General features: G+C 47.1%; 2 protein-coding genes and 3 non-coding genes across 5 annotated transcripts; 1 reads left to right on the forward strand and 4 right to left on the reverse strand.

Moving 5' to 3' along the window:
- Window positions 1-81: 81 nt before the first annotated feature.
- On the reverse strand, window positions 82-153 carry TRNAN-GUU (transfer RNA asparagine (anticodon GUU)). Its single transcript has one exon. It is a non-coding gene; the product is annotated as a tRNA-Asn (tRNA).
- Window positions 154-11,197: 11,044 nt separating this feature from the next.
- On the reverse strand, window positions 11,198-15,408 carry LOC127252299 (NADH-ubiquinone oxidoreductase chain 2-like). Its single transcript, XM_051276769.1, has one exon. The coding sequence runs from the start codon at window positions 13,218-13,220 to the stop codon at window positions 12,576-12,578; it is 645 nt and encodes a 214-aa protein (XP_051132726.1). The 5' UTR covers window positions 13,221-15,408; the 3' UTR covers window positions 11,198-12,575.
- Window positions 15,403-15,485, reverse strand: TRNAY-GUA (transfer RNA tyrosine (anticodon GUA)). Its single transcript has one exon. It is a non-coding gene; the product is annotated as a tRNA-Tyr (tRNA).
- A 754-nt stretch (window positions 15,486-16,239) lies between these two features.
- Window positions 16,240-16,311, reverse strand: TRNAN-GUU (transfer RNA asparagine (anticodon GUU)). Its single transcript has one exon. It is a non-coding gene; the product is annotated as a tRNA-Asn (tRNA).
- Window positions 16,312-19,883: 3,572 nt separating this feature from the next.
- LOC127253823 (uncharacterized) lies at window positions 19,884-20,807 on the forward strand. Its single transcript, XM_051278966.1, has one exon. The coding sequence runs from the start codon at window positions 20,057-20,059 to the stop codon at window positions 20,738-20,740; it is 684 nt and encodes a 227-aa protein (XP_051134923.1). The 5' UTR covers window positions 19,884-20,056; the 3' UTR covers window positions 20,741-20,807.
- Window positions 20,808-24,216: the final 3,409 nt, after the last annotated feature.

Genomic DNA, 24,216 nt, shown 5'->3' on the forward strand with positions numbered 1-24,216 from the left:
ATGTCCCACGATTATGCTAGTTTAGAAACGTTGGAGAAGGGCAGGGGTCGCTAGGTCAGAGTCAGAAAAGCGATCCAAATTCTCCCCAAGTAGGATTCGAACCTACGACCAATCGGTTAACAGCCGACCGCTCTACCACTGAGCTACTGAGGAACAACGGACTTAAGGAAGCCAACTCTCGTTCTTTGGACCAAAAAAAAGGAGTTCGTCACTCTTTTTCACATACACCGACCGGGAGAAAAGGTTACGATAGCAAGTCCCTCCCCGGCCGGAGAGCCCCCAGGACAAGGAGGCGGCGATCAACCATCCACTCTCGAGATTCATATTGATCAATTGATCTCTGCGTCCTGCCAGTTCGCTAAGTAGACTCACTCTATCTCTAAAGGGGGGCAACAAAGGCTGGAACTCTTCCTGCCAAAAACAAGGCGCTATATTAATTGCCTTAGGAGTTAGCAGGTATAAAAGAGTCCCCTCTTATAACTACTGACTGAACTCCTCTCTTTACAAGTGCCTCCAAACCTAAAATTAACGCCTCATACTCTGCAGAATTATGAGTCATGGCTTCCAGTTGTAAATAAAGCTTGATCCGCTTGGCCCCTGGGCCTTCCAGGAACACCCCGGCTCCCGAACGCTCCCTCGTGCTAGACCCATCGAAATACATAACCCAAGGTCTGACACTAACTAGGGATTCGTGACCAGAATTTATGCCATCCGTTTGGGAAAACTCTGCCAAAAAATCGGCCACAGCCTGGCCTTTGACCGCTTTCAGGGGTTTGTATGATAGCGTAAAAGGGGCAAGCTTTGAATGGCCATGGCTTAATCATCGCCTGTAATTCCACACCGGGCAAATGATTCAACGGCCCATGTCTTTGGCATTCTTCGCATCCTTTAGCAAACCTTATGCAATCCTCGAATATTTTAGGCCAAAAGTATCCCAAACGATGAATAGCCCATCTCATATTCAAACCTGCCCGATGGGCGCCGCAGATCCCGCCATGGACTTCATGCATGACAGCTACCGACTCTTCGGGTCCCAGGCATCGGAGAAGAACATCCTCCAATGTCCTTTTATATACATTCACAGGTAAAGCTTGAGTAGGCCGACGAGCCTGGGTGGCACCAAAACTGGTGGATTCCTCAAGAGCTTGTTTAATCTCCATCTAAAGCTTCTGTTCGCTCTTTCCCCCAATCGCAGCCCTTATCTAACGCGCTGCTGGCCTTCAAAAGTTCGTGATAGGCTTCATTTTACCCGCCGATTGGGCTATGAATCTCCTTAAATAATTTACCTTACCGAGCATGCTCATGGCAATCATCACTACTTTCTCCCGGGGAGGGCATAGTATTTGTTCTTGGTGTTGTTTTAGAGATGTCGAGTGCTCTATTCGGTTGGAACCCCGTCCGAGAATCTCCATTTTCTAAGTGGGCGCGAGCTAAAATCCTTATTAAAGCTTGGTTGTTGGTATGGGATATCTTCTCTTTACCCTTTGCATCTTCATCTTTTCGAAAGCCCAGACCTTACTCCCTAATCCATTGAGGCTTGATGATCTTTGCATCAATACCCTTCCCTTGTGCTACAGACAGCATCAGTCAATACCACCAGATCGGGAAGAATTTCTCATTCGCAGCCCTTTAACCAACCATAAGCAAAGCCCAACCAGTGTTGAAAATATTCCTGCCCAGATCTCGATTATTGAACTTCTGTCCACTTCACAAGTCCATCAGGCTGGCAAAGGCTAGCACAAGCAAGCGTCCCTAATTCCATTCCACCTGGGGCAAGCTATGGTGGGAAGTCTATTTTATCCCCAACCACAAAACTCAGAATGATTTTGACTTTACATTCGCTATCCCCGTACTCGACCCCTGTATGTAGAGGCCTTTGTAGACCACTACCAAATCAAGAGGGTCTTGATAGACACTGGATCAAAATGGAATATTGCATTTTATTACAAGGTACAGCTAGGCTGTTTTCTTTTTACCCTTCCTAATTTGCTCCTCACTACAGCTGTTCGTGCATATGACGGGACCACTCGAATCGCGCAAGGTATAGTTTGACTTAATCTAGGACCCCTTGTTCGGTCAACTCTATTCCATGTAGCGGATATACTAGGAACATCTAAAATCTTGCTAGCACGATTGGTATCCTTTGTTGATATCCCACATGAAATCCGCGATGAGGGCGGATGCAATGCTATCCCATTGAGATTTTAGAAAAAGTGGGCTGGGCTTCTTTGATTGGTTCGCAAATCGATTCAATTCTGAATGTACGACGAACATCTTTCGAATGCATAAAGAATGTCCCCTTGAGGTTGATAGCTTCGATTGAGAATATCCTTGCTAATTGGGAGTGGCTCCCGATAACAACTATCTTCCTCACGATCCTATGATCTCATTCACTAAGGGATCCTAGCGCATTTCCTAAGCGAACTCCTTTCCGGATTAGCAAGACCACTCCCATTCTAAACTCCATTCTGAACCGGCCAATCACACCATTGCCTTTGAATACCTTCAATTGAACTTTGATTGATCAAGAGGTCTTTTTTTCCCACCACTCCGAGGAAGGGGATCCGAAGGACATTCAACGAACTATAAGCCGCTAAAAGCTTATTTCGCGATACCTTTCTTTGCTTTTAGACCGGCTCGCACTCATAGAGGACCGGGGCGGGAAATTTCTTCTAATAAGTCCGAAGACGAGCTACTTCGTGAAGTTCCTCTGGTGGTTAGCTTAGCTTTTTGCTTGATCGTAGGCTTGAGCTCCATCCCTTTAGCAAGTTGGCTTCCCGAAAGAGAGATCGATTCCTTTCACAAGCGTGATTTTATTCCCTTTCCTAGGATGATTTCCCGACCTTCCTATCTGGCTTTTCAGTCTATCAAGGCATGATCTTCCTTTTCTTTATGTCACTTCCTTCCTCAATCACAAGCTCTAAAGGGAGAATCACCACATCCTCATACAATAACTTCGCCACCTCTCCTTTCAGTCGAGTATCTTCTCACCTCTCATCCATAATAGAAAATCCATCATTTTGACTTAAGGTTCATACTATACTTATATTGAAAGTCAAAAAGCAGTAGAAACTAGAATAATACCTAGGTAAGGTGTTACTGGGGAAGGATAGAGAAAGGGCGGATAGGATAGTGAAGCTTTACATGTCTTGGCTGGCAGATTGATTCAAGTGGCTAAAAGGCCATCTAAATCACTGTTCAGTAGTATTATAAGCTGACTACTTGTTCTTCGAAGTTGTTTTCCAATGAAAATCGAATTTTAGCTTTCCAATCCGAAGGCTTCGTCGCTTTCCTAACTATCTAACTAGTAGAGGAGTCCCGTAAAGAGGTTGAATCAAAGGTTGAATCAATAAGGCCGTTGTTCCCGTTCGCTACTCCAGCTCGTTGAGGAGATTCCAGCCATCTTTCTTTGGTGGTTGGGGCTCGCTTTCTTTCACTGAACACAAAACGGGCTTTATAAAGATGTTCCCGGTTCTTCAACATATACTTTTTCTATGATTGATGGAGCCATTCATAGCTGTAACTACTACAAACATAGCTCTAACTACTACAACTCGAAAGCGGTAACTACAGCTAACAACGTTCACTGAGGATAGGACTGCTAACAAGGTGCCGTTTGGGCCTTTCGCCCGAGAGTACCCTACGGATTTCTATTGGGAACTGAAGTCGAATGCTTGCACTCCTACAGAACTCGTACGTACGGATACCTTGTGACGACTTCTTCCTCTTCTCCTCTCCTGGAACTAGAATGGAATGACTTGCGTATAGAAAGTGCCGTGTCAGTCAACGTAAGGTTTTCAGCTTCAGGCAATCCCTGCGGGGCAATATAGAAAAGAACCTGAGTTGTGTAGTACTAATGCGAAGTAGGATTGGGGAACAGTTCCTACATAGCTGCTTTCAAGAGCAGAAATAGGCGAAAGGAAAGAAAGGCATAAGATGTCTAAGGTCTTGACTTTAGGATTGACTCCCTTCCATCCGTACAAAGACTCTAACAGATGATGAACTAAAGGGAGGATTCTTGGTTTGTCTTTCTCCTCGGACGGAAGTATACTAGAAGCCCTGATTTCCCCTTTCGGAACAAGAAGAATGAAAGTTCTGATACTCCTTATCTTTGGTTTAGTTTAGTAGTTTAGCTATGGTCCAGTCTTGGGAATCCATTTCTTGAAAGGAAGTCTTGGTCGGAGTGAGATAGAGCAGAGCTTGATGGAATCTATACGTTTATAGGGTCGGTCTTCAGTCCAATTCCATCGGCCCTCGGACTTGATTCTTCTCTTTCCTTGGTTCTTGATCGAATGAAATACGAGGATATGAAAGACGGAAGACTTCTCTGTCCTCTACAGGCAGCCTTGACAGGAAGGTAGTAGTCGCCAAGAATCAGCTATCGCTTTCAGTTCGATACGGCCTTTCCCTAGCTTACGAAAGAAGGTCATGGTCTTTTGGCTTTAGGCTCCTGGGCAAGCGACTTTGTTACTTTATTTCCCTTTATGCTTCTTTCCGGGAGTTCATGCTCTCAGTTCCTTGGGTGGGGCCTTGCCCATTCACCCGAAATCTCTATCAAAGCACCTGCGGGGGGCTAAGCGCAAGGAGTCTTAGAGTCTCGATACTGGCTAACGGAAAAAGAACGGCAAATAAGTAGTTGTTCTACAACCCCCGGAACTGTACGCATCGCTTTTCGAAACAAGAAGTGGTTTGTTTTCTCTAAGTCGCTCTGCGAAAACTTCTGTCTACGAGCGCCTGTCTGCCTTCACGAACGTATAGTAACTCACTAGCCCTAAACCGTATAAACGCTCTCTCCATCCAGATTCAGAAGCAGAAGCGGATAAGAGAACGACGGACAAGGCGACAACAGCAGTTACTTGTGTAAGAGCGGACATTGCTCAAAGAGTAGCACCCTCTTCTCTTATTCCTGAAAAGAGCGAATCCAGTGTAGGCTTGCTTCGCATAGGCTACACAAGCCAGGAAGTAACGGAACTCTTCTTTGTTGAGTCAAGCAGCCTTTTGAAACTATGCCTTTCGTCTTTCGCCTGGTCTCGATGAGAGCCTAAACTCAATCAGTTAAGCGGCTTTTTTTGAGGAAAGTAGGTCTTTTTGCTTTCACAATTCTATTATCCTTTCTCTACGCAACCCAGGGCTTTCACCTACCCGAACATGAAAGAGCGGAACGGAAAGCTAGTCTTCTTACCCAAGAGCTTCTTGGCGTAAAAGACTTGTTTGTTGGCAGATGCCGTTGACTAAGATCTTGCTGACGAGGCCTTTCTTCAGACCGTGACTGATTCTTTGTCTGCGTCGCGAGGGCTCTTCGCCCCTTCCTTTCCTTCCCTAGGCATACTATCTATCTATAGGTAGGAGCTACTTAGCCTTAGCTAAGAGAAAGAGATGTTAGGTGGGTAGTGTTGGCCCAGGCAAGAGTTGCATGTGGTCGGTCGTCAAATGCCACCGGTTCATCATTCAGACAAATCCGCGATATGTGAGATAGAATGCCCGCCCAGAAGGTCTATACCATCATCAGACCGCCCCCCTGCACTACCTATTGATAGAACGAAGGGCAGTTCGCTTTTTCTCCCAGAGGTGCTGGTTCGAGGTCTTGTTAGAGCCTCTTTCCGACGACAGAAAAGGGGGAACTGCAACTACTGGATCTGTAAGGGACAGGCTGGAGCAAAACCCCGGAAGAGACTCCAACTCAAAGAGTAACTGCATCTCAAACCATCGGTAAGGAATTTTTAAGAAAAGGGCTTAGCGCGCAAACGCAGCATATGAATTATCACCCACTGGTCAAGGGCACGCTCGCAAGGGAATTGGCTGCTGGCGGGGAACTTCTAATGGCTTCAAGGGGCACTTCTACTAACTCGGCTGGTCCTAACGAAGGAAGGAAAGACGCAACTGCAACTAGATTGCTGGGAAAGACCACTATAAACTACAGCCACTGGGGTATGCGGGAGTCCCCAGGCGGGCATCTTGGATTTGGAGGGGCATCTTCTTACGAAGCCTTTACGGACTTGACTGACTAGACTTCTGCGTGGGGTCAGATACCTAGTTATCTGACTTCCTCTATACACTTCACTTTCGATCTTTACGGACTTGATCGCATAAGCCGAACTTACTCGTATATAAATAGACGGTTGGTCTGTCCCTTGGTCAACTTATGCTATCCCACTCGGGAAATAACTGCAATCAAACCTGTTTACTTCTCTTACGAATTGCCTTCTTTCAACTCCGAAAACTGCTTCAAAAGGAAAGCCAGCCGCTGCGCCTATTACGGGTGATTATTGATCGGTCCTACTCCCCTTGGTCAGATTACTCGACTGACACTACTCCGGCTTCAGCCGATCCTTCCACTGCCTTTTCCACTGGGAATTTTCCACCCATTTCTCAAGCATCGTCGGTATGCAATCGATCATCGTGCATGTGTGCCTTTCCCTCACGCTTTCTAATGAACATACAAGGGATTCTGGCGTAGCTTAGCCTTAGCTCATTTCCCAGTTGAAAACAATTGATACTCATACACTTTAATGCGTTGATTGTGTTTAACAAGACAACTACACTGAGTTTACAAAGGAAAGAAAGAACGGAAAGAATTCTTGAAATCTATCTTCTTCAGTCTAGAATAAGGCAGGCATTAATATTCAAAGGTTGACTCTCCAGCTGTGACATCATCCACAGCTAGATCCTCCTTTAGTTTAGGAAGTCTATCGAAAGGAAGGCGCTATGTGAATTGCCCAGGATCAGAAACTGATGTGCTATCCTTCGAAACCCGAACAACTCCTTCGCCTGGACCAAGATCCTACATACCTAGACCGCGCCCATCGAGAAAAGAATGTGGAGAAAGGAATATACACACACTGCCGACCTATAGACAGATAAAAAAGACCGGAAGAAGCGAGCATAAAAAAGCGAGTTGTAGAGCTATCACAAGGGTATTCACTGAAAGATGTAAGCGAATTCCTAGACTCATTCTCTTTCTATTGCTATTGCTCCCGAGAGTAGCAGTTGCTATATTCCAAGTCCTCTTTGGCTTAAGCTGTGAACATGCTTTCAAGCCTATTCGATATCAATGCTGACTCCATCATGTCTCATATCAAGCTAGCCTTTCTTTCAAAGAAAGAGTTTTTTTGATGCAAGAATGCTGTTGATGCTACAAATCATGTATGTGAAGTTAGCCGCTTCAGGGCAAGAGAACAGAACCGGTAACGGATGGAAAGCGACTTACCTTACCTACCCTACTGCCCTGACCGCACCGAGGAACCGGACCGAAGGGATTGGCCGTAGCATACCCTTGCTCCTGCTGTAACCACTCCACCGGCGCCAAAGAAAGGGGCTAGAATATGGCCCAAAACCCACGTTTCCGCGATCAAATGAGGATCAACCGGCGCTAGGAGGTGCTTTTGCTTTCAAGCATCCAAGGAAGATGCTATATTCCATGCCTGATAATAAGAAATGGGAAGACTTATTAATACGAATAAACTTGACATCAAATCAGTGACACTAGGTCGAAATCCGAATATGCGCGGGTACCTGCATATGGATAAGCATAAGTTCTTGCTTACCCATCGAAAAAGGAATGAACGATGCGGGACAAGAAGTAGGATAGGCCTGCCAGCTTAGCCAAACAAACATGAGACTTCGCCCTCTTCATGGGCTCCCAGAAAAAGGGAGAAGGGAGGTCACAGCAGATGAGAAAACGAACTAGAACAGGACCCATTGATCTCTTGTGAATGTGAAGGTCCCAAGAACTACCTTCGCTTTTCAAGCTGCAGCTATTGCTATTGTTGTGCTTGGGAATTGTTTTTTCTTTTATCGATCGTTAGCTTCACTAATCTCCCCACGGTTTATCCTGCGATTTCTCTTTATCAAACCTAGGCCCCGTCAACCGGACGTTCATCCAATGCTGACTTTGATGAGTTCAGGTCAATGAAAGTCGATTGAACCTCGCTGGTCAAGTGTCTGTTGCTTCAGCTTGATTCAGTTCAAGACGATGAGCGATCGGGGGACAACTCTTTCTCCTATTCTGACTGGACTGACTCTTCCCTACCAGGAAGCCTTTGAGCTTAGCTGGCCTCCTTCTGGGCCAGTGTAGTGGATCTTTCCCATTATGACAGTGAATCGATAAAGCAGTGTATTTCCTCTTTCCCAAGATCTTCACTCCCCCCTGTTCGTATCCTTCCTTCAAGGCAACAAGGCAGCAGGAGAGCAGCTTCTCTTTCTTTACATAGATGCTATTCTTCCAACATACCTTAAGATCCGGAGGTTGCTAACGTGGTAGTTTAACGAATCGCTAAATCGAGAGAGGAACTCTCGTACGAGTGATAGGTACGGATAGCCAATCGGAAAGCTGACTTCCTAACTCGAATCCGAAAGCGGAGGAACAACCGCTACTAGGAATAGAAGCAAGCGTTTTCGGAATCCACTAGCAGACTCGGAGAGAGCTAGAAAGAGCAAGCAACTCTAGAACTAGCTTCATCGCCTAGGAGCGTACAAGAGGAAGACAACCACTAGAGAGACTGCAATGCTAATCCTTGTCAACTTCTCTCCAGAGAATCTTTGCAGACGTTGTTGGATGCCAACATAGTCCATTCCATCCTCATAGTCAAGGAAATGCAGCCTTCTTGATAGCTTCCGACCTACATCTTAGATAGACAAGACTTGAACTATGCTTCTCAGACGACTGGAGTACCACAGGGAAGCCCACTCTCGAAAATGCTCATGAACATCTATTCCAGTCCAGGATCAAGGCCTTCTGAGATTTAGTCTACCATACCCTTCCTCAACTTGATGCCAATCATCATTCGAAACCTCTTTCTTCTTGCGCTGAGGGAAAAGAACTGCAGCATGTCCAAACAACCCACATAAGGAGCATGGAAGAGATTTTCTTTCATACTCTACCAGTTGATCAATGTTATATGATCCTTAGAGCACAATCGAAATAGAAGAAGGAAGTATCAAATCGCCTCAATACACTGCCTCGCAAAAGCAAGCGGCATCCTAGCACCCGTCATAACACAGTGCCAGTGCCCTCCCCTTTTTTGCTTACCTTGAATTTCAAGCTGCTTAGATCAAATGCTGCGCTCATAAGAACCTTAGTTCCGTTTAGGCCCTTCTTTTTGGGGGCAACTGATCCATTCTATGAACCCGATTCTGTTCCGCTATTGAATGATTTATCTCCGAGTTAGTGCTCTTTAGTCCTCTCGAAATCGGGCTTCCTCACTTAGTAGCTCCTTTTGTTTCCGACTAACATTGGGGGGTTTCAGAAAATGGGCAACCAACGGATTCAACCGCCCGCGGCATATAAAGATTTCCGAAGCATAAGGAATTCCAAAGACGAAGGCCTTTTCGAAGAGCCATAAGTTTATTGAAAAAAGCCACCATACCTCTTCCAGAAACCGAAAAATGCCACGTCTCCTGAACAACCTTGAGAAAAATCCGAGTGTTGAGCTCACACATTGAGAAACTTGAACGGAGCCCCCTGAAGAGATGTGAGACATGTGTGCGAGAATATACCTCTGACCACTCTGCATTAATTAATGCACGATCCAACCGTTGCCAGACACGACTATTAGTCCAAGTAAATTGTGATCCGTCAAAATCAACTCCAAGTAACCTACTCATTGTGATACCCTTATGAGGATAAGTCAGGTCTCATGAGAGGGCAACTCATAACATGTTCACAAAGGAGATTGGCAAAGTCAAGCCCTAAAGGGCCAAAGGAAAGCTTTAGAGAAAGAATGAAATCCTCTGCTGAAAAAGTCTATCACCATCTAGTAGGATACTACCATAGGCCCAAGAATCAAATAATAAGAAAAAGAGACAGGAACGAGTTCCAGAGTATTTGTCTCCACCCGCTATAATAACCACCACGTACCGCTCTTCTCTCAATCGCTCTTTAGTATTCGGAAGTGGAAAGCGACCTACGGAAGTCTTCTCACTTGGAATAGAGCTCACCATCCATTTCAATTTGTTGAAAAAAAGAGAGGTTCATTCAAATCAAGTACGAAGGCTATTCTGTGAGTTTACAGTTTACATGGAAACAAGCAAATAACTGATAGTTGTCTGTGACCAAGGTCAAATTCTCGGCATCGCTATTGTCAAAAAATGGGGTAGCAAGAAGATGCATTGGCGGATAACATATCCGTCGCGCCTTCGTCCGGGCTAGCCTTCCTCTTGGCCTGTCACCTATCATCCCCCCTGGTTAGAGTAGTTAGATAGAGACTCGCTCCTCTCGTCCACTTTACCAGAAGAATAGTTGTCTTCCTCATATCGACCAGGAGTCGGTTAACTAGCACTCGTTCTAGCAGATATGTCTTTGGCACCAAAGAAAGAAAGAAAGTAGGAAGGGGCTATCTTTTTCTGTACCTTGAACCTAGCTCCCATCACCATGCCCAGTTTGTGCGTAAGACACAGGGGTGCGCGTGAATGTGACTTTCGCTGCTTTACCGAAGGCCTCTGAAGCGGGTTGACACCATCACACGCCTTGATGCACTGACGGCGATAGCTTTCAGTTTTTCGTCTTGTCCATATGATAGAACGAGGAATTCAATTCATCAGTCTGCTGTTACAGCGAGTTGGAAGAGATCAATTAGTAACTGAAAGAACTTCAACCGGGGCTACCCGGTACTCAATAGTGTATGGAATTACGGCGGTCTTACCATTAGAAATGAAATACCTTTTCGTTGAGTCCTCATGGAGACTCTGTTAGAAGAAGCCAATGGGCAAAATACGATATAGCAGTTGTGAGGAAAAGAGATTAGCTGCGATGCGATATGTCATGGCCAACTTTACCAGAGAAGGAAGGGAAATAAATAATAAAAAAAAGAATCCAAATCAAAAGGGATCGAACCCAACCTATGAACAGTTGGACGCCTACATACCCCAATGAAAGACAAACAAACGGAACAAGGGGATCAGATCGTTGTAGTTCAATAAAAAAACCTAAAAGAATTAGTAATGAACGCTGTAATTATGAAGATGAAATAGAGAAGGAAAACCCTTTCTTTAAACCTTGTGAATGATCGAACTTAAAGATATGAACTGAGTGCCATTTGATGAGTAACTGAGAACAAAGGAGAGGGATATGGAAAGAATGAAGTAATGAAAGAGGAAGTCATTGCTAGTAGTAAGGACTTGTCACGATCCATTGGTTCATATAGAATCCATGTCCTAGGTGTATCAAAAAACATTCTTTTCGCTAAGCGTATATAATAAAATAGAGTGAAAGGGTCCACCCCGAAAGCAAGGGGATACTAACTAACAGCTGAGTCCTCTCCGAACCGCAGGAGATAGTTGCCCATCATACGGCTCACCAACTTCACTTGCCTCTATGTCCGGCGCGCTCCGGGCAGGTTCGGATCACTTACAATACATGGCTCTACGAAGGTGGGTTAGGAAAGTTTTCAATAGGATTCTTATGTTCTATTTCTTCGATGAGAAATGCGAGTCTGTTTTGTCCACTTTCTCCATCCCCCTCTATCAAAATGATCAAAAAGGAATTTCTGATTCTTATTCCCGTGTTTGATCTCTTCCATCTCTGCCTCGCTCGTTGTCACCTATGTTGGGTTTGGAACCCTGTAGAGAATGAAGAGGGGCCAAGGATCTTCCTCTCAACAGTGCTTTTCGAGGCGGAAATCTCCTCCCATCATAAGTAAGGCCCCGTTTAGCCTGGGCGAAGATGGGGATAAAGAGTAAGGGTTGAAGCCCCCTTAGCTCTGCCAGGCACTGGACAGGGGTTCGCTTTGTAAATGTGTAGAGCCAAGTGTAGTGTGGTGTAGTAGTAGGCACTTCTAGGCCCCTTCCCGGCTACTGGATTACAGAAGTGCTTCGGGTACTACGGACCCTCTGCCATCCATTGCAGCGGAGCCCTTTTAATAGTTTGAGCAGGGGGGCTAAGCACAGTTCTTTGAATCAAAGGTTTCATGAAATCGATTCTTTTTTAGATATCAAAATCGAAATCGGATAGGATAGATGGATGGATCTATCTTTCGATGAATATATTACTAAATAAAATGGATTGATTAAGTAGCGTAGCAAGAAGCCCCAAATCCTTGATTTGGCGAGGAGCATTGTTTTGAGGGAGGCTGCTTTGGGCCCAGGAAGCGAAGGGAATGAGCTCGGCTGCTTCTCCTCCACACTTCTTTTTCTCCGTGCCCGTTCCGCATGCGCTTCGCGCGCAATTGGCGCTTTGCTCTCCTCTTATTCTTCATTGGACGGTTCGGATGGACTTCGCCGTTCTTTCCCAACTCAAATAGATTCGGTAGGTTATAAACCTCGAGATGTCGATTCGTTTTCCGCCCCCAATGAGATGGGGAATTTTCCACCCCCTATTTAGACTTTCGGGCCCTTCATCTTTCTGAATCGAGACCCGGCCCGGCTCGCGTCGTTCCAACAACCGGCGGGGAGCACCTCAGTATACGATCGCGCGCAGTAACTGTACGTCCTATTACACTTAAGGCCAACTGAAATTCACCAAACCAAGGTTCATCTCGTGTAGTGATTGTGGACTCGTACAAGGATATTGAGTAGACGGTTGATGCGACCCTATCTTTCGTAGCATGCATTCCCATCCGTGTCGCAACTGATTCGGTAAGCTACGTGTCCGGTGCACGGAGAACTGCCTTCGGCCCCCCAAACTGACTTACTCGTGGCAACCTTCCGGCCGCCCAACGACCTATAACGCTAGTCACTACTCCCACTGGGGCTAGGAAGTAAGCCCCACAACCCAAAGCGGCGAAAAACAAATAGAATTTGCTACAAAAGCCGGCTAACGGGGGTATTCCTGCGTATGAGAACATAGTAATGGAGAAGGTAATAGCCAAAATAGGATTCGTTTTGGCTAGAGCGCCCAAATCCGCTATATATTTGACACGGGTTTGCCGTAATGCTGAAACTATGGCGAATGCATCTATCGTCATTGATGCATAAATAAAGATACCAATTAGTAGTGATTGAATTCCTTCTATGGTTCCACATGAGAAACCAGTACGAATATAACCTACATGTCCAATTGAACTATGAGCTAGAAGTCTTTTGACTTTCGTTTGGGCCATGGCGGCCAGTGCTCCTAAGATCATAGAAGCAATGCTGCAGAAAAAGAAGATTTGTTGCAATGTAGCGTAATAAGAACCATAAATAGAAAGACGTGAAATATTAGCAGAAATAGAGATTTTAGGCGCAATAGAAAGGAATGCTGTAACCGGGGTGGGTGAACCCTCATAGATATCAGGTGCCCACATATATAGAGTCAAAAGAGATATTGAGTCCGAAGGTACGGGGGGTTTTCTTCGGGGCTCGAGAGATGGAATAGATAGGGCCCCACAAGTTTCGAATTCGCCACTGGGGAATTCACACGAAAGGGAACGAGGAATTCTCAACGAAAAAAGTGCTCTCTGAACCGAGCGTGAAAGTCGTTTTCCATCAGACGGCTGTTCCCGTAACTCTACTCTCGACTTGGATTATATATCCAAAAAGGTCCGCTCTCGGCCATTCCACACGCTGCCTAGCAGAGGCGTGGTTCTCTTCAGTGGATTCTCTCTTTTGTAGTAGACGCCGAACCTGCTGTGCCCCATTGACTAAGAAGGGGGCGGGCGCAGCAGCTACATGGACCCCTTCCTTTCTGTTGTTGCCAGCGCTTTCCCGGGCCGAGCCGGAATCTTGTAAAGGGCAGGCAAAGCCCGAGCTATCCCAATAGGCCAAGGGATGACAAAAAGAGGGCGCTTTCCTGCGTTGCACTGAAAAAAAGGACCTAAGAGTTGAGCGTCTTCTCTTAGTCTCTTAGGTTTCTTCCTCCCGCGCCCTAGCCCGGCCCGCGTTATAGGGGAAGATTAGCAAAGCGGGAAAAGCCTTTCTTATGATATGGGAGGGGGAGCAGCATCTTATTCTCTTCGCGAGAACTTCCGGATCAGGAATAATAAATAAAATAGCATTCGGAACGGGCTCCGCGTTCATTTCGTTGGCAGAAAGGATCCAATCCATAAACACGGAAACGAAAGAAAGTTCGTTCCCTTTCTAAAAGTAGGTAAAGTAGGCATACGAACCACTTTGCCTTAGACTCTATTGGAACAAAGCAAAGAAGGAGGCGGAATGGAGAAAGGAAAGGGACAAGGGCGGTCTTGCTTGGCGCGAAGGCTGCTGGTTCGGGGGTAGAGTACAGTACTAAAGGTCCTCGGACTTCCAGGCGGTTTTTCTTTTGGGCAGCTGTTCACCGTTGGATCTCGCCAATACAGCCCCCTAACGTTTTCGTTACCGAGATATCTTTTTTTTTCATTGTTCCCAGGGATTTTTTGGGTAATCTGCTCCCATGCTGCAAACAGTCAAATCTGAACTGAACCTTGTCGCTCTTCTTTCCTTGCGAGCAGGAAGCACACCAGCAGCGTGCGTTGCGTGATTCTACTGTGTTTTTTGCACTTGACTGGGTGGACAGTTGACCGGAAGATAACTTCGATTCGCCCGGCCTTTCTAAATAAGGCGGGCTAAGTGCTTATCTTGTGTGACAAGACTACAGAGAAAGCGGCTCTTCTAGGCGGGCAGCTGTGTGACAAGACTACAGAGAAAGCGGCGCTTTCGTCTAACATGCTATGGTCTCAACGCCCTTACGAGGTAGTGATGAGTTTCACGCGCTCTAAGCCCGGCCCTAAGCGGCTAGGAAGATTGGCCGCAATCTGAGCGGTACCACCCACCCTACCCTACCACCTATAGGCGGCCGTCCGTCCTACAGCCGCCCGAAAAGGAACTGCAGTGATCTTGAATAGGAATCCTACAGCGATAAATAGAATCCCCATAAAAATACCACTAGATCGAGCACCAGTGATTTCGTATCCGGTCAAAATCTTGGCTAATTGATCGAAGTGGGTAGCTCCAGTAGACCCATAGATCATGGAACAAATAGGGTGGGTAGGCCCAAGCACCACACTACACGTATAGACGCGAACCCCCCTCGTTACCGTACGTGCGATTCTCACCGCATACGGCTCGCACAAAGACTCAACAATCCATCCCGAGCCTTTTCTTCCACCTCTCCTCTCGTAAATCCTCGATCAAACTTGCGTCCCCCAGGCGCTATGAAATGGGGGTCTTTCCTTCGCCTATCGTATGTATCGGCTTGGCTTCGTCCCGAACCAAGGAGGCATTCTGGCGGACGCATGCGTGTAGGAAGGCCTTAGACTACATAAGCTAAAAGACTACGACGGAAAGACAAGCCGGAAGCGACTGGCTTCTATTCTCGTTGGGATTGGATATAGATGGGGAATCTATAGATCTACGTAGTTCGCCAACCTCTCTAACTAACATACGATACAATTTCACTTCACGGCACGGCCAAAAAAAAGAAAGAGCTTCACCCTCATATAGATATAGTCGTCGGCCTTCCGGAGCTTTAGAATGCCTCTTTTCTCTTCTCTGAAGTCTACAACAAAGAAGTGGGAGAGGCAGGATTCGAACCTACGTAGAAAAACTTCAACAGATTTACAGTCTGTCGCTTTTGACCACTCGGCCACTCTCCCCTTCCCCGGCCGAGGCCCCCCTCAATGGGTTCTAATTCGTTGAAGGGGGGCGGCGCCTTTATCAAACAAGTCAATCAAAAAGCTTAACGATTTAATTGAAGGGAACTAAAACGATTCGCTTAGCTAGCGTTCCGGGAGAATCTAGTCATTTAGTCAGTTCATAACAATTTCTGTAAAGCAAGGGCTAAAGCTTCTACGAGAGCTTCCCCCTCATATAGATATAGTCGTCGGCCTTCCCTAGCCCCCCTTCTAAGCTTGTGGGTCGCGCCTCACCGCAGGCACTGAATGAATGAAATGAGTGGAGATCTTCCTTCCCCCTTGCTAATTACCAAGAACTTCGTTGCCACTAGTGGCGAAGAAAAATGTTACCATCCCACCCAAAAAGAACTCGGAGCTTAAAGAGAATCAAGTTCAGTCTACAAGAAGCTGGCCGAGCTTTAGCTTTATGGAGAAAAGTCGAAAAAGCCACATCCATCTATCCTACCTAAACAGTAAGGTAAGCCTTTTCTTGTTCGTTCTTCGAATGACACTAGTTCCGACTAATTCCTTCCGGCTAATGAAGATAGTACGTAAGTCTTCCCAGTGAATCCTTCTTATCCCTAAGAATGGAATGAACCAAGTTAACCTATACGAGAGTGAGGAAGAAAAACCAACAATCCACTTCCCACTTTTGATGTCCCACGATTATGCTAGTTTAGAAACGTTGGAGAAGGGCAGGGGTCGCTAGGTCAGAGTCAGAAAAGCGATCCAAATTCTCCCCAAGTAGGATTCGAACCTACGACCAATCGGTTAACAGCCGACCGCTCTACCACTGAGCTACTGAGGAACAACGGACTTAAGGAAGCCAACTCTCGTTCTTTGGACCAAAAAAAAGGAGTTCGTCACTCTTTTTCACATACACCGACCGGGAGAAAAGGTTACGATAGCAAGTCCCTCCCCGGCCGGAGAGCCCCCAGGACAAGGAGGCGGCGATCAACCATCCACTCTCGAGATTCATATTGATCAATTGATCTCTGCGTCCTGCCAGTTCGCTAAGTAGACTCACTCTATCTCTAAAGGGGGGCAACAAAGGCTGGAACTCTTCCTGCCAAAAACAAGGCGCTATATTAATTGCCTTAGGAGTTAGCAGGTATAAAAGAGTCCCCTCTTATAACTACTGACTGAACTCCTCTCTTTACAAGTGCCTCCAAACCTAAAATTAACGCCTCATACTCTGCAGAATTATGAGTCATGGCTTCCAGTTGTAAATAAAGCTTGATCCGCTTGGCCCCTGGGCCTTCCAGGAACACCCCGGCTCCCGAACGCTCCCTCGTGCTAGACCCATCGAAATACATAACCCAAGGTCTGACACTAACTAGGGATTCGTGACCAGAATTTATGCCATCCGTTTGGGAAAACTCTGCCAAAAAATCGGCCACAGCCTGGCCTTTGACCGCTTTCAGGGGTTTGTATGATAGCGTAAAAGGGGCTAACTTAATTGCCCATTTCATTAGTCTTCCCTGCATGTTAGGCCTCTGAAGAATTAACTTAACAATATCAAATTTGGCAATTACCTCAGTCTCTCTTGGCAAAAGATAATGCTCCAATTTGGTACACGCGTAGACCAGCGAGTAACACATCTTCTCAGGCATAGTATAATTGAGTTCGGGTCCGATTAACGTCTTACTGAGGTAGAACACTGCCCTTTCTTTGCCGTCGTCCCAGTCCTGCGCCAGAAAACAGCTCACCGTATCGTATGTACATGCCAGGTAAAGCTTGAGTGGCCGACCGAGCCTGGGTGGCACCAAAACTGGTGGATTCGCAAGAGCTTGTTTAATTGCATCTAAAGCTTCTTGTTGCTCTTTCCCCCAATCGAAGCCCTATCTAAGTAAAGCTGGCCTTCAAAAGCTTAGTGATAGGCTTCATTTTACCCGCCGCGTGGGCTATGAATCTCCTTAAATAATTTACCTTACCGAGCATGCTCTGAACTTCCTTGATGGTTTTAGGGGGGCGAATAGCCAACACGGCTTTAGCTTTGTTGGCATCGACCTCAATTCCCTTCTGGTGGACCAGAAAACCCAAAAAACTTCCAGCCGAGACCCCAAAAGCACACTTCATCGGGTTCATCTTGAGATTGTACCTCTGCATTCGAATGAACGCTTGCTCGAGATCGGTCAAGTGTGATTCAAAGTCGGTTGACTTAACGATAACGTCGTCAATATAGACTTCCATGGAGTTACCTATCAGATCATGGAAAATAGCATTCATAGCCCTCTGATAAGTAGCCCCTGCATTCTTTAATCCGAATGGCATTACGGTCCATTCGTAAATCCCAAGAGCTCCGGGACATCTAAAGGCTGTTTTATGGATATCTTCTTCGGCCAGGAAGATTTGATTATAACCTGCGTATCCATCCATCAGGCTAAGAATATGGTGACCCGCTGCCGAATCAATCAGCATATCGGCCACTGGCATAACGTATTCGTCTTTAGGAGTGGCTAAATTTAGATCCCTAAAATCGATGCAGATCCTGACCTTACCATTCTTCTTTGTTACCGGAACTATGTTGGCCAACCATTCTGCATATCTGCAAGATCGGATGAATCCGGCTTTCAAGAGCTTCTCAATTTCTTCCTTAATTTGAGGCATTAGTTCTGGTGAGATTCGTCGCGGAGCTTGCTTACAAGGCTTAAATCCTGCCCGAATGGGAAGCCGATGCTCGATTAAGCCTCGATCCAGTCCTGGCATTTCCGTATAGTCCCAAGCTAGGCATTCTATGTACTTTCGAACCAAAGCCACAAGAAAACCCTGCTGAGTTCGCGACAAAAGCCTGCTGATACGAATGATTCGTGGGGCTTCTTCCGATCCCAGATTCAATTCCTCCAGTGGATCCTGAGCCGTTAGAGTTGACTCCTTTTTCTTTAGAAGATCCGGCCATTCAAAGTGTCCATTCTGGTTTTGAATATCAAACCATGCCGTTGAATTCCTTAGCTTGAACATTAATTGTTCAAAGAAAAGTCTGCAAGTTCCGTCATGTTCCGTAGTATCCGAACAACTCATTAAATCTTTAAAAAGGAAAAGATTTTGGTTTGGCTTTCGTTAGCCATTAAAAGCTGTTCTCTCTAAGAGAACATATACCCGTGACTGGTAAGCTTAAAGCTCTTCCATGGGTAGTCATTTACCGACGTTGCTTGAGAAATGGGTGGAAAATTTCCTGTGTAAAAAGCGGCTTCTTCAAAAGCGTCCGAAGGTCGAAAGGGGCTTTTGCTAGCTTCCATGGTGAGAACTCGATTACCGTCCCAAAACATCAGCTGCTGATGAAGCGAAGACGGCACACACTGAGACGCATGGATCCAATCTCTTCCCAGCAGAACCGAATAGGTGGTGTCCGCTTCCACCACAAAAAATACGGTAGAAATAGTCTTCGGGCCCACCTCTATAGGAGCAACCATCATGCCTTTCGGCTTGGTCGGCTGGCCAGTGAAGCTGGTCATCTCAATATCGACCGGTGTGAGATCGGACTCGTTTTTCCCTAGTTTGTACAAGGTTTTCAAAGGCATAACGTTAAAAACTGCACCATTATCAATGAATGCTCTACTTACCGGTTTCCCATAAATATGTGCATCCACATAGAGTGGTTTCAGATGTGAGATTGCTTCCTCCGGCATCGGTGGGAAAATAGCCCGAGTTGACTCGAGCGGTTCGTATGGGCTCAGCGAAGCCCATTCTTCTTCGGGAATCGGGTCGTCCGAAAAATGAGCCCATACTGGTTCTTCATCCATTTGGTGAATGCCCAACATTCTCACTGTGAAAGCATGGGCAACCTGATCACAATTTTTCTTAGAGTCCGTCAGGTCTTCTCTGTTGGGAGGAACTCGCTTTAATCGCAGCAAGTCCCGCACTTCGTTTGGTGAAAAGTTTCCGAATACCATTGGTTCGGGCCCGAAATCAATATCCTTTTCGGGATCTCTATTGATCTGGTGGCAAAAACGGCACCTAAAACATTCCCTTCTCTCTGCTTCCCCTTCTTATCCTTTCATTCGCCACCTTTTCGGACAGTTGGATTCGGTTCTTCATTTGGCCAGGTAACCGCCTGACGGTTACCCTCTGAACTTCTAATAACCGAAGTCGGTTACCATCAAAGGATGCACCCATTCAGTTTTCGGGTAGCCTACCACTCGTTCGGCACGGTTTTAATTCTGCAACCGTTCGGCCCAACACAACACGAACAACCTTTCGGGCCATTGGACCCTTATGCTGATTTGGCCGAACCCAAATCCCATAACTTAACCATACTGGCCCACCTTGATCCAATGGGCCCATGAAGCGAAACCCTAGGCACCATTTTCTACACTCAACAACTTGCCCCTCCTCCAGAGAATGTCAAGAGTCACATCTCGAAGGCGGTGACTGTTGACATGATGTCTGACGTACTCTGCCCCAGGTCTGTACCACCATCATTACGACTGTAGAAAGGAAGGGAGAAGTAAAAAACCCCTTCACTGTTATCACTCTCCTCTTCACCTCTTCCGAACATCTCCTGTGAAATCAAAACGATCGTTTACTCAGCTCGACCATTTACGTGCACCTCCATGGAGACCAACACCGCTGTCATCCCGTTTGATGGATCTGCTCCGCCGCTGGCCATGGACCCATCTTCCAATGTTACTCCGGTGGTGCGCCCCTTTGTCTCCACCGTCGCCGAGGGGGCCCCCACACTGAATTTCTTGCAACATAATCGCCGCCTTGCCATACACGACGGAGCTTTCAACGCCGCTCGTCTCTGGGATGGCATCAAAACCAATCTCCTAGATCCCAAGGACGAGTTTCGTACCTGGTATTCAAGGGTAGAGAAAAGCTTTGGGAAGCAATGGAAGCAGCAGGGGCTGGACAAGGCTATTTTGTTGTCCTGCCAAAGCTTCAATATTCAAGAAACATTCATTCTGGCCATAGCCGCTTTCTGGGACCATGAGGTCAGTGCGTTTCTACTGCCCGCTGGACCGATCGGCCCGACCCTGATGGACGTCTCCATGATCGCCCACCTCCCGATTGTGGGGGAAGACCCAGTGGTCGGAACTCTAAATGGTCAGGAACCAGCAGCCGACCACCCCGGATGGGGGATAAAAACGCCCCCACGCAACAGGGTAGTGGCCTGGGGATCTTTCGTAAAGCTACACTGCGGGGCGAAAGATACTCCAGTGACCGACGAGGAACACGTTGCCTTTTTACTATATTGGCTCTGCAGGTATGTATTTCTTTTCCGAATTTGGTCTTGATTCTTACTGCACAACCCTCTTATGCGTCTATGTTCTAATCATAACAGATATGTGATCTGTCCTTCGTCTAAATCCATCACCTATACCCACACCGATATCGCCATTCACCTGGCTCAAGGCCGATTCTTATCGATCGGCACTCTGTTTCTCGCCAGCCTTTATGAGGGCCTTTCTAAAGTCTGCCCGAAACTATCTAGCTCCACCAAACTTGATACCGTTTTCTCCGGTCCGGTTTGGTTCCTGGAGCTTTGGTTCCGTCTATACTTTCATTCTCTCTTCTTCGGGCGGCCACCCCTCCTTTTAGATTCGGACATATCATTCGGCCAGTATGTCCTCTTCCTTTGTTCTGACCGCAAACACCACAAAGATCCCGAAACCACCCTTAGAGCTATTTTGGAGATCGATATGCCCGACTCCAACTATTATCCCTACTTTCATCTGACTGCTTTTGCCACACCACCCTTCTATGTCCCTCCTTCTATTCCTTTCCCGCACGAGCCACCCTCCGAATCTCCGCATCCCACCTTCAAATATTCCTGGGAGGCGGCCCTAAAGCCTCGGTCTCTTTTTGCTGGGAAAAAACTTGAAAAGATGAAAAAAACATATTCCGCCTTCCCCTATTACCCGCATTACTTGGCGCGTCAGTTCGGCTGTCGCCAGGGAATTCCAGCTTTAACCTTTACTCCTCATCTTGTCCGAACCCACACTCAAAACATTGTAGCCGAATACGCCATCAAGCCCTACACTGATCAGCTTACCAAGTATCTAATCAACCATATCTATACCCCTTTCCGCGACTGTCCTGATTCAGTCCCGATCTTCCGAAAATGGTGGACGGAAATGGCTTGGCCCGTGGTTGGGAGGCCCGTTAATGATTGTATGAAAATCCTCTTCCCTCCGGTCGCCGAATCAGGGTCCCAGCTGATTCTACTGCCGCAACCCTTGACGGGGCAGGTTGCTCTCGGACCCCCACGACCGAAACGGCAACGAGGGGTGCAAGCCAGCGGGGCTAGCTCCTCTCACAAGAAAGCCAAGGCCTCCGTGGCGGCCCAGCCGGCGGATTCGGAAGAGCGGCGCAAAGCGAAGGAAGACTACTTAGCCTCCCTCCAAGTAGACATGACACTCTTCCCCGAATTTCGAACACTCGCCGCCCAACGAGCCTTAGCAGGTATCCTCGCTTCAGAGAACCCTTCATCTTGCTTATATATATATGTCTAACCTTGTTCACATGTCAGCTGCAGCTGGCCCGACCGTCAGTCCAACCATCGCGCCGACAAACCCAATTCACTTATCTACCGATTTACCAATGACCGACCGGAATTTAGAAGCACGGGTCGAGAGGCAACCGCCGCCCACCAACGTTCCAGTTTCCGAGCACTTGCCTGCCGAGGTCGGAGGCCAGGTTATAGTTCAGGTAACTTTCGGCTGTAAATAATCACTGACATCCCCTTTGAGTTGTACTTATATGCCCGGCTTTCAGCCAGCCGAAGTTTCTAGAGCAGAGTCGGGGGCTGTCCGCCAATCGGCCGATAATCAGGGTGCGGAGGCACCGATCGAGAGGCCAGGACCACCAAGAGCAGAAGAAGCTCCCGAACAGCCCCTCTCCCCCCAACACCCGATTCCAGACGAAGAGTCATATGCGGTGAGTTATCGCATTTATGATATCCTAAAACACCCATGGTTTTTACTTGCCTCAATCTTCCAGGAGTCGGTTTCGTCCGCACCCGAAGAGCGCTCTACTGGGCCGACTGGAAGGGCTGCCTTTCAATCCCGAACGAGGGAAGAAACAGCAGTTCCTTCCCCTGTAGATTCAGCACGTACGCTGACGGCCCCAGAAAGACCCCAAGGTCTGCCTGACCCGTCCGTGTTTTTGGCCCCCTCGGCTCAAACGGCCGCTCAGGAACAGGTCACCGAATTTGCATTTCTGTCATTACCAGCATATTTGCGTCATATTCAGTCTCTTTTTTCTGTGCAGGCCCCAGGATTTTTGACCTCTCTTTCTGCCATCGTTCTCTCTGCTGACAATCGACAGGCGATCTCCAAGATAGTCGGGAGATCGCTGACCAGCCTGACTGGAGATGAATTAAATGAACTAATGGACAATCTCCTTAGTCTGCTGAATGATCAGCCTGCCGGATCCCCTGCTAGCCAAGTGCTTGATCAGGTTCTCGAGCGACTGTCGGAAGTTGTCGTAGACTTACCGCTTCTTCAATCGGCAGCAACTCAGGAACCCCAACCCCCTATGACCGATTCTATTAATCGCACTCTGGCAGACGTGGATTCGGCCTTGAGCAGATCGCGACAACGAATAACAACTCTACAGTTATCCAGGGAACAGCTCTCTGCAGACATGGATAGGAACAAACGAGAAATCGAATATCTGCAGCAGGAACTGTTAAAGCAAGAAAGGGAGCTGGCTGAACTGGACAAGTGCCTGTCTGATGAAAATCAGATGGTGCAAGACCAAACAGACCGCCGGACAGCCCTTGCCCATGACCTGGAGATTGCCAGCCGAACTAAACAACGAGCAGAGAGAACTTCCTCCGTTGCTCAACGGAGGGCGGCCAGGCTAAACCAGAAATGGTCAGACATACTGACCGCGATCAACTCGCTTATGTGATGACCCTGTAAATTCGTAACTTATAATAGACATCGTCTTTTACGCCTTTCCTCATTTTACGTCAACACTTGGTGAACTTGAAATCTCAAACCCATCAATCAGGCCAAAACATCGGTAACCTAACACAATAAATAGGCAACCAGCCTTCAATCCTAACAATCAGTACCTGTTAGGTGGAAACCCTAGACTAAGAGACTAATATGTCCTCTCAACAACCCCGCATTCGTGTCCCGATTAGGAACTGGGAAAGTGTTCTCCAAACCTTCTTGATTGGGCAGCACCCTGTCTCTGTTGATGCAGAAGACCTACTACAGGTGCTAAAACAACTTGATTTCAAATTCCAATTTTCTCAGAGAGGACGACGTACCTTACACCGAACTACCCGTCTGATGCAACGGGTTATCGAGAGTTACGAACCCTCCAAAGACATGCTCAGTCGCTTTCCCGATCTTGAACACCACATGGACCTGATCGAACACCATGTCATGGCCGTCCTACCGGATCTCAGCTGGGTAAGCGAGTTTTCTCAGCAAAGGGCAGCTTTCACCCGCTTGCGGGTGCTCATTGATAGAGAACGCCAGACCCTGGATGATATGAAGAAAAGGACCGAAAGAACCCTTGAGGAAATGCAGGAACAATGGGAAAGGTATCTTCCCGAACTGAATGATCTCCTGGACGAAGATCCCCCAATAACCGTCGGGCCCTGGGCCCCAGATTCCGATGATGACGAGGATACCCCCTGCATCACCATTCCTGATGAAGACTAGTTCAGGTTCTGCATAGCCTCGAACCCCCTGCTGGGTTCGGAAATAAAGTGACCGTTCAGTCGGCCCTGAGCCTTGAAAAGGCAGGGTAA

Source organism: Andrographis paniculata, unplaced genomic scaffold (assembly GCF_009805555.1).
Source record: "Andrographis paniculata isolate CXL003 unplaced genomic scaffold, ASM980555v1 Contig100END, whole genome shotgun sequence".
NCBI lineage: Eukaryota > Viridiplantae > Streptophyta > Magnoliopsida > Lamiales > Acanthaceae > Andrographis > Andrographis paniculata.

Coding starts and splice junctions, on each gene's coding strand:
- LOC127252299 (XM_051276769.1), bottom strand. CDS start 13,220: ATGTGGGCACCTGATATCTATGAGGGTTCACCCACCCCGGTTACAGCA.
- LOC127253823 (XM_051278966.1), top strand. CDS start 20,057: ATGGAGACCAACACCGCTGTCATCCCGTTTGATGGATCTGCTCCGCCG.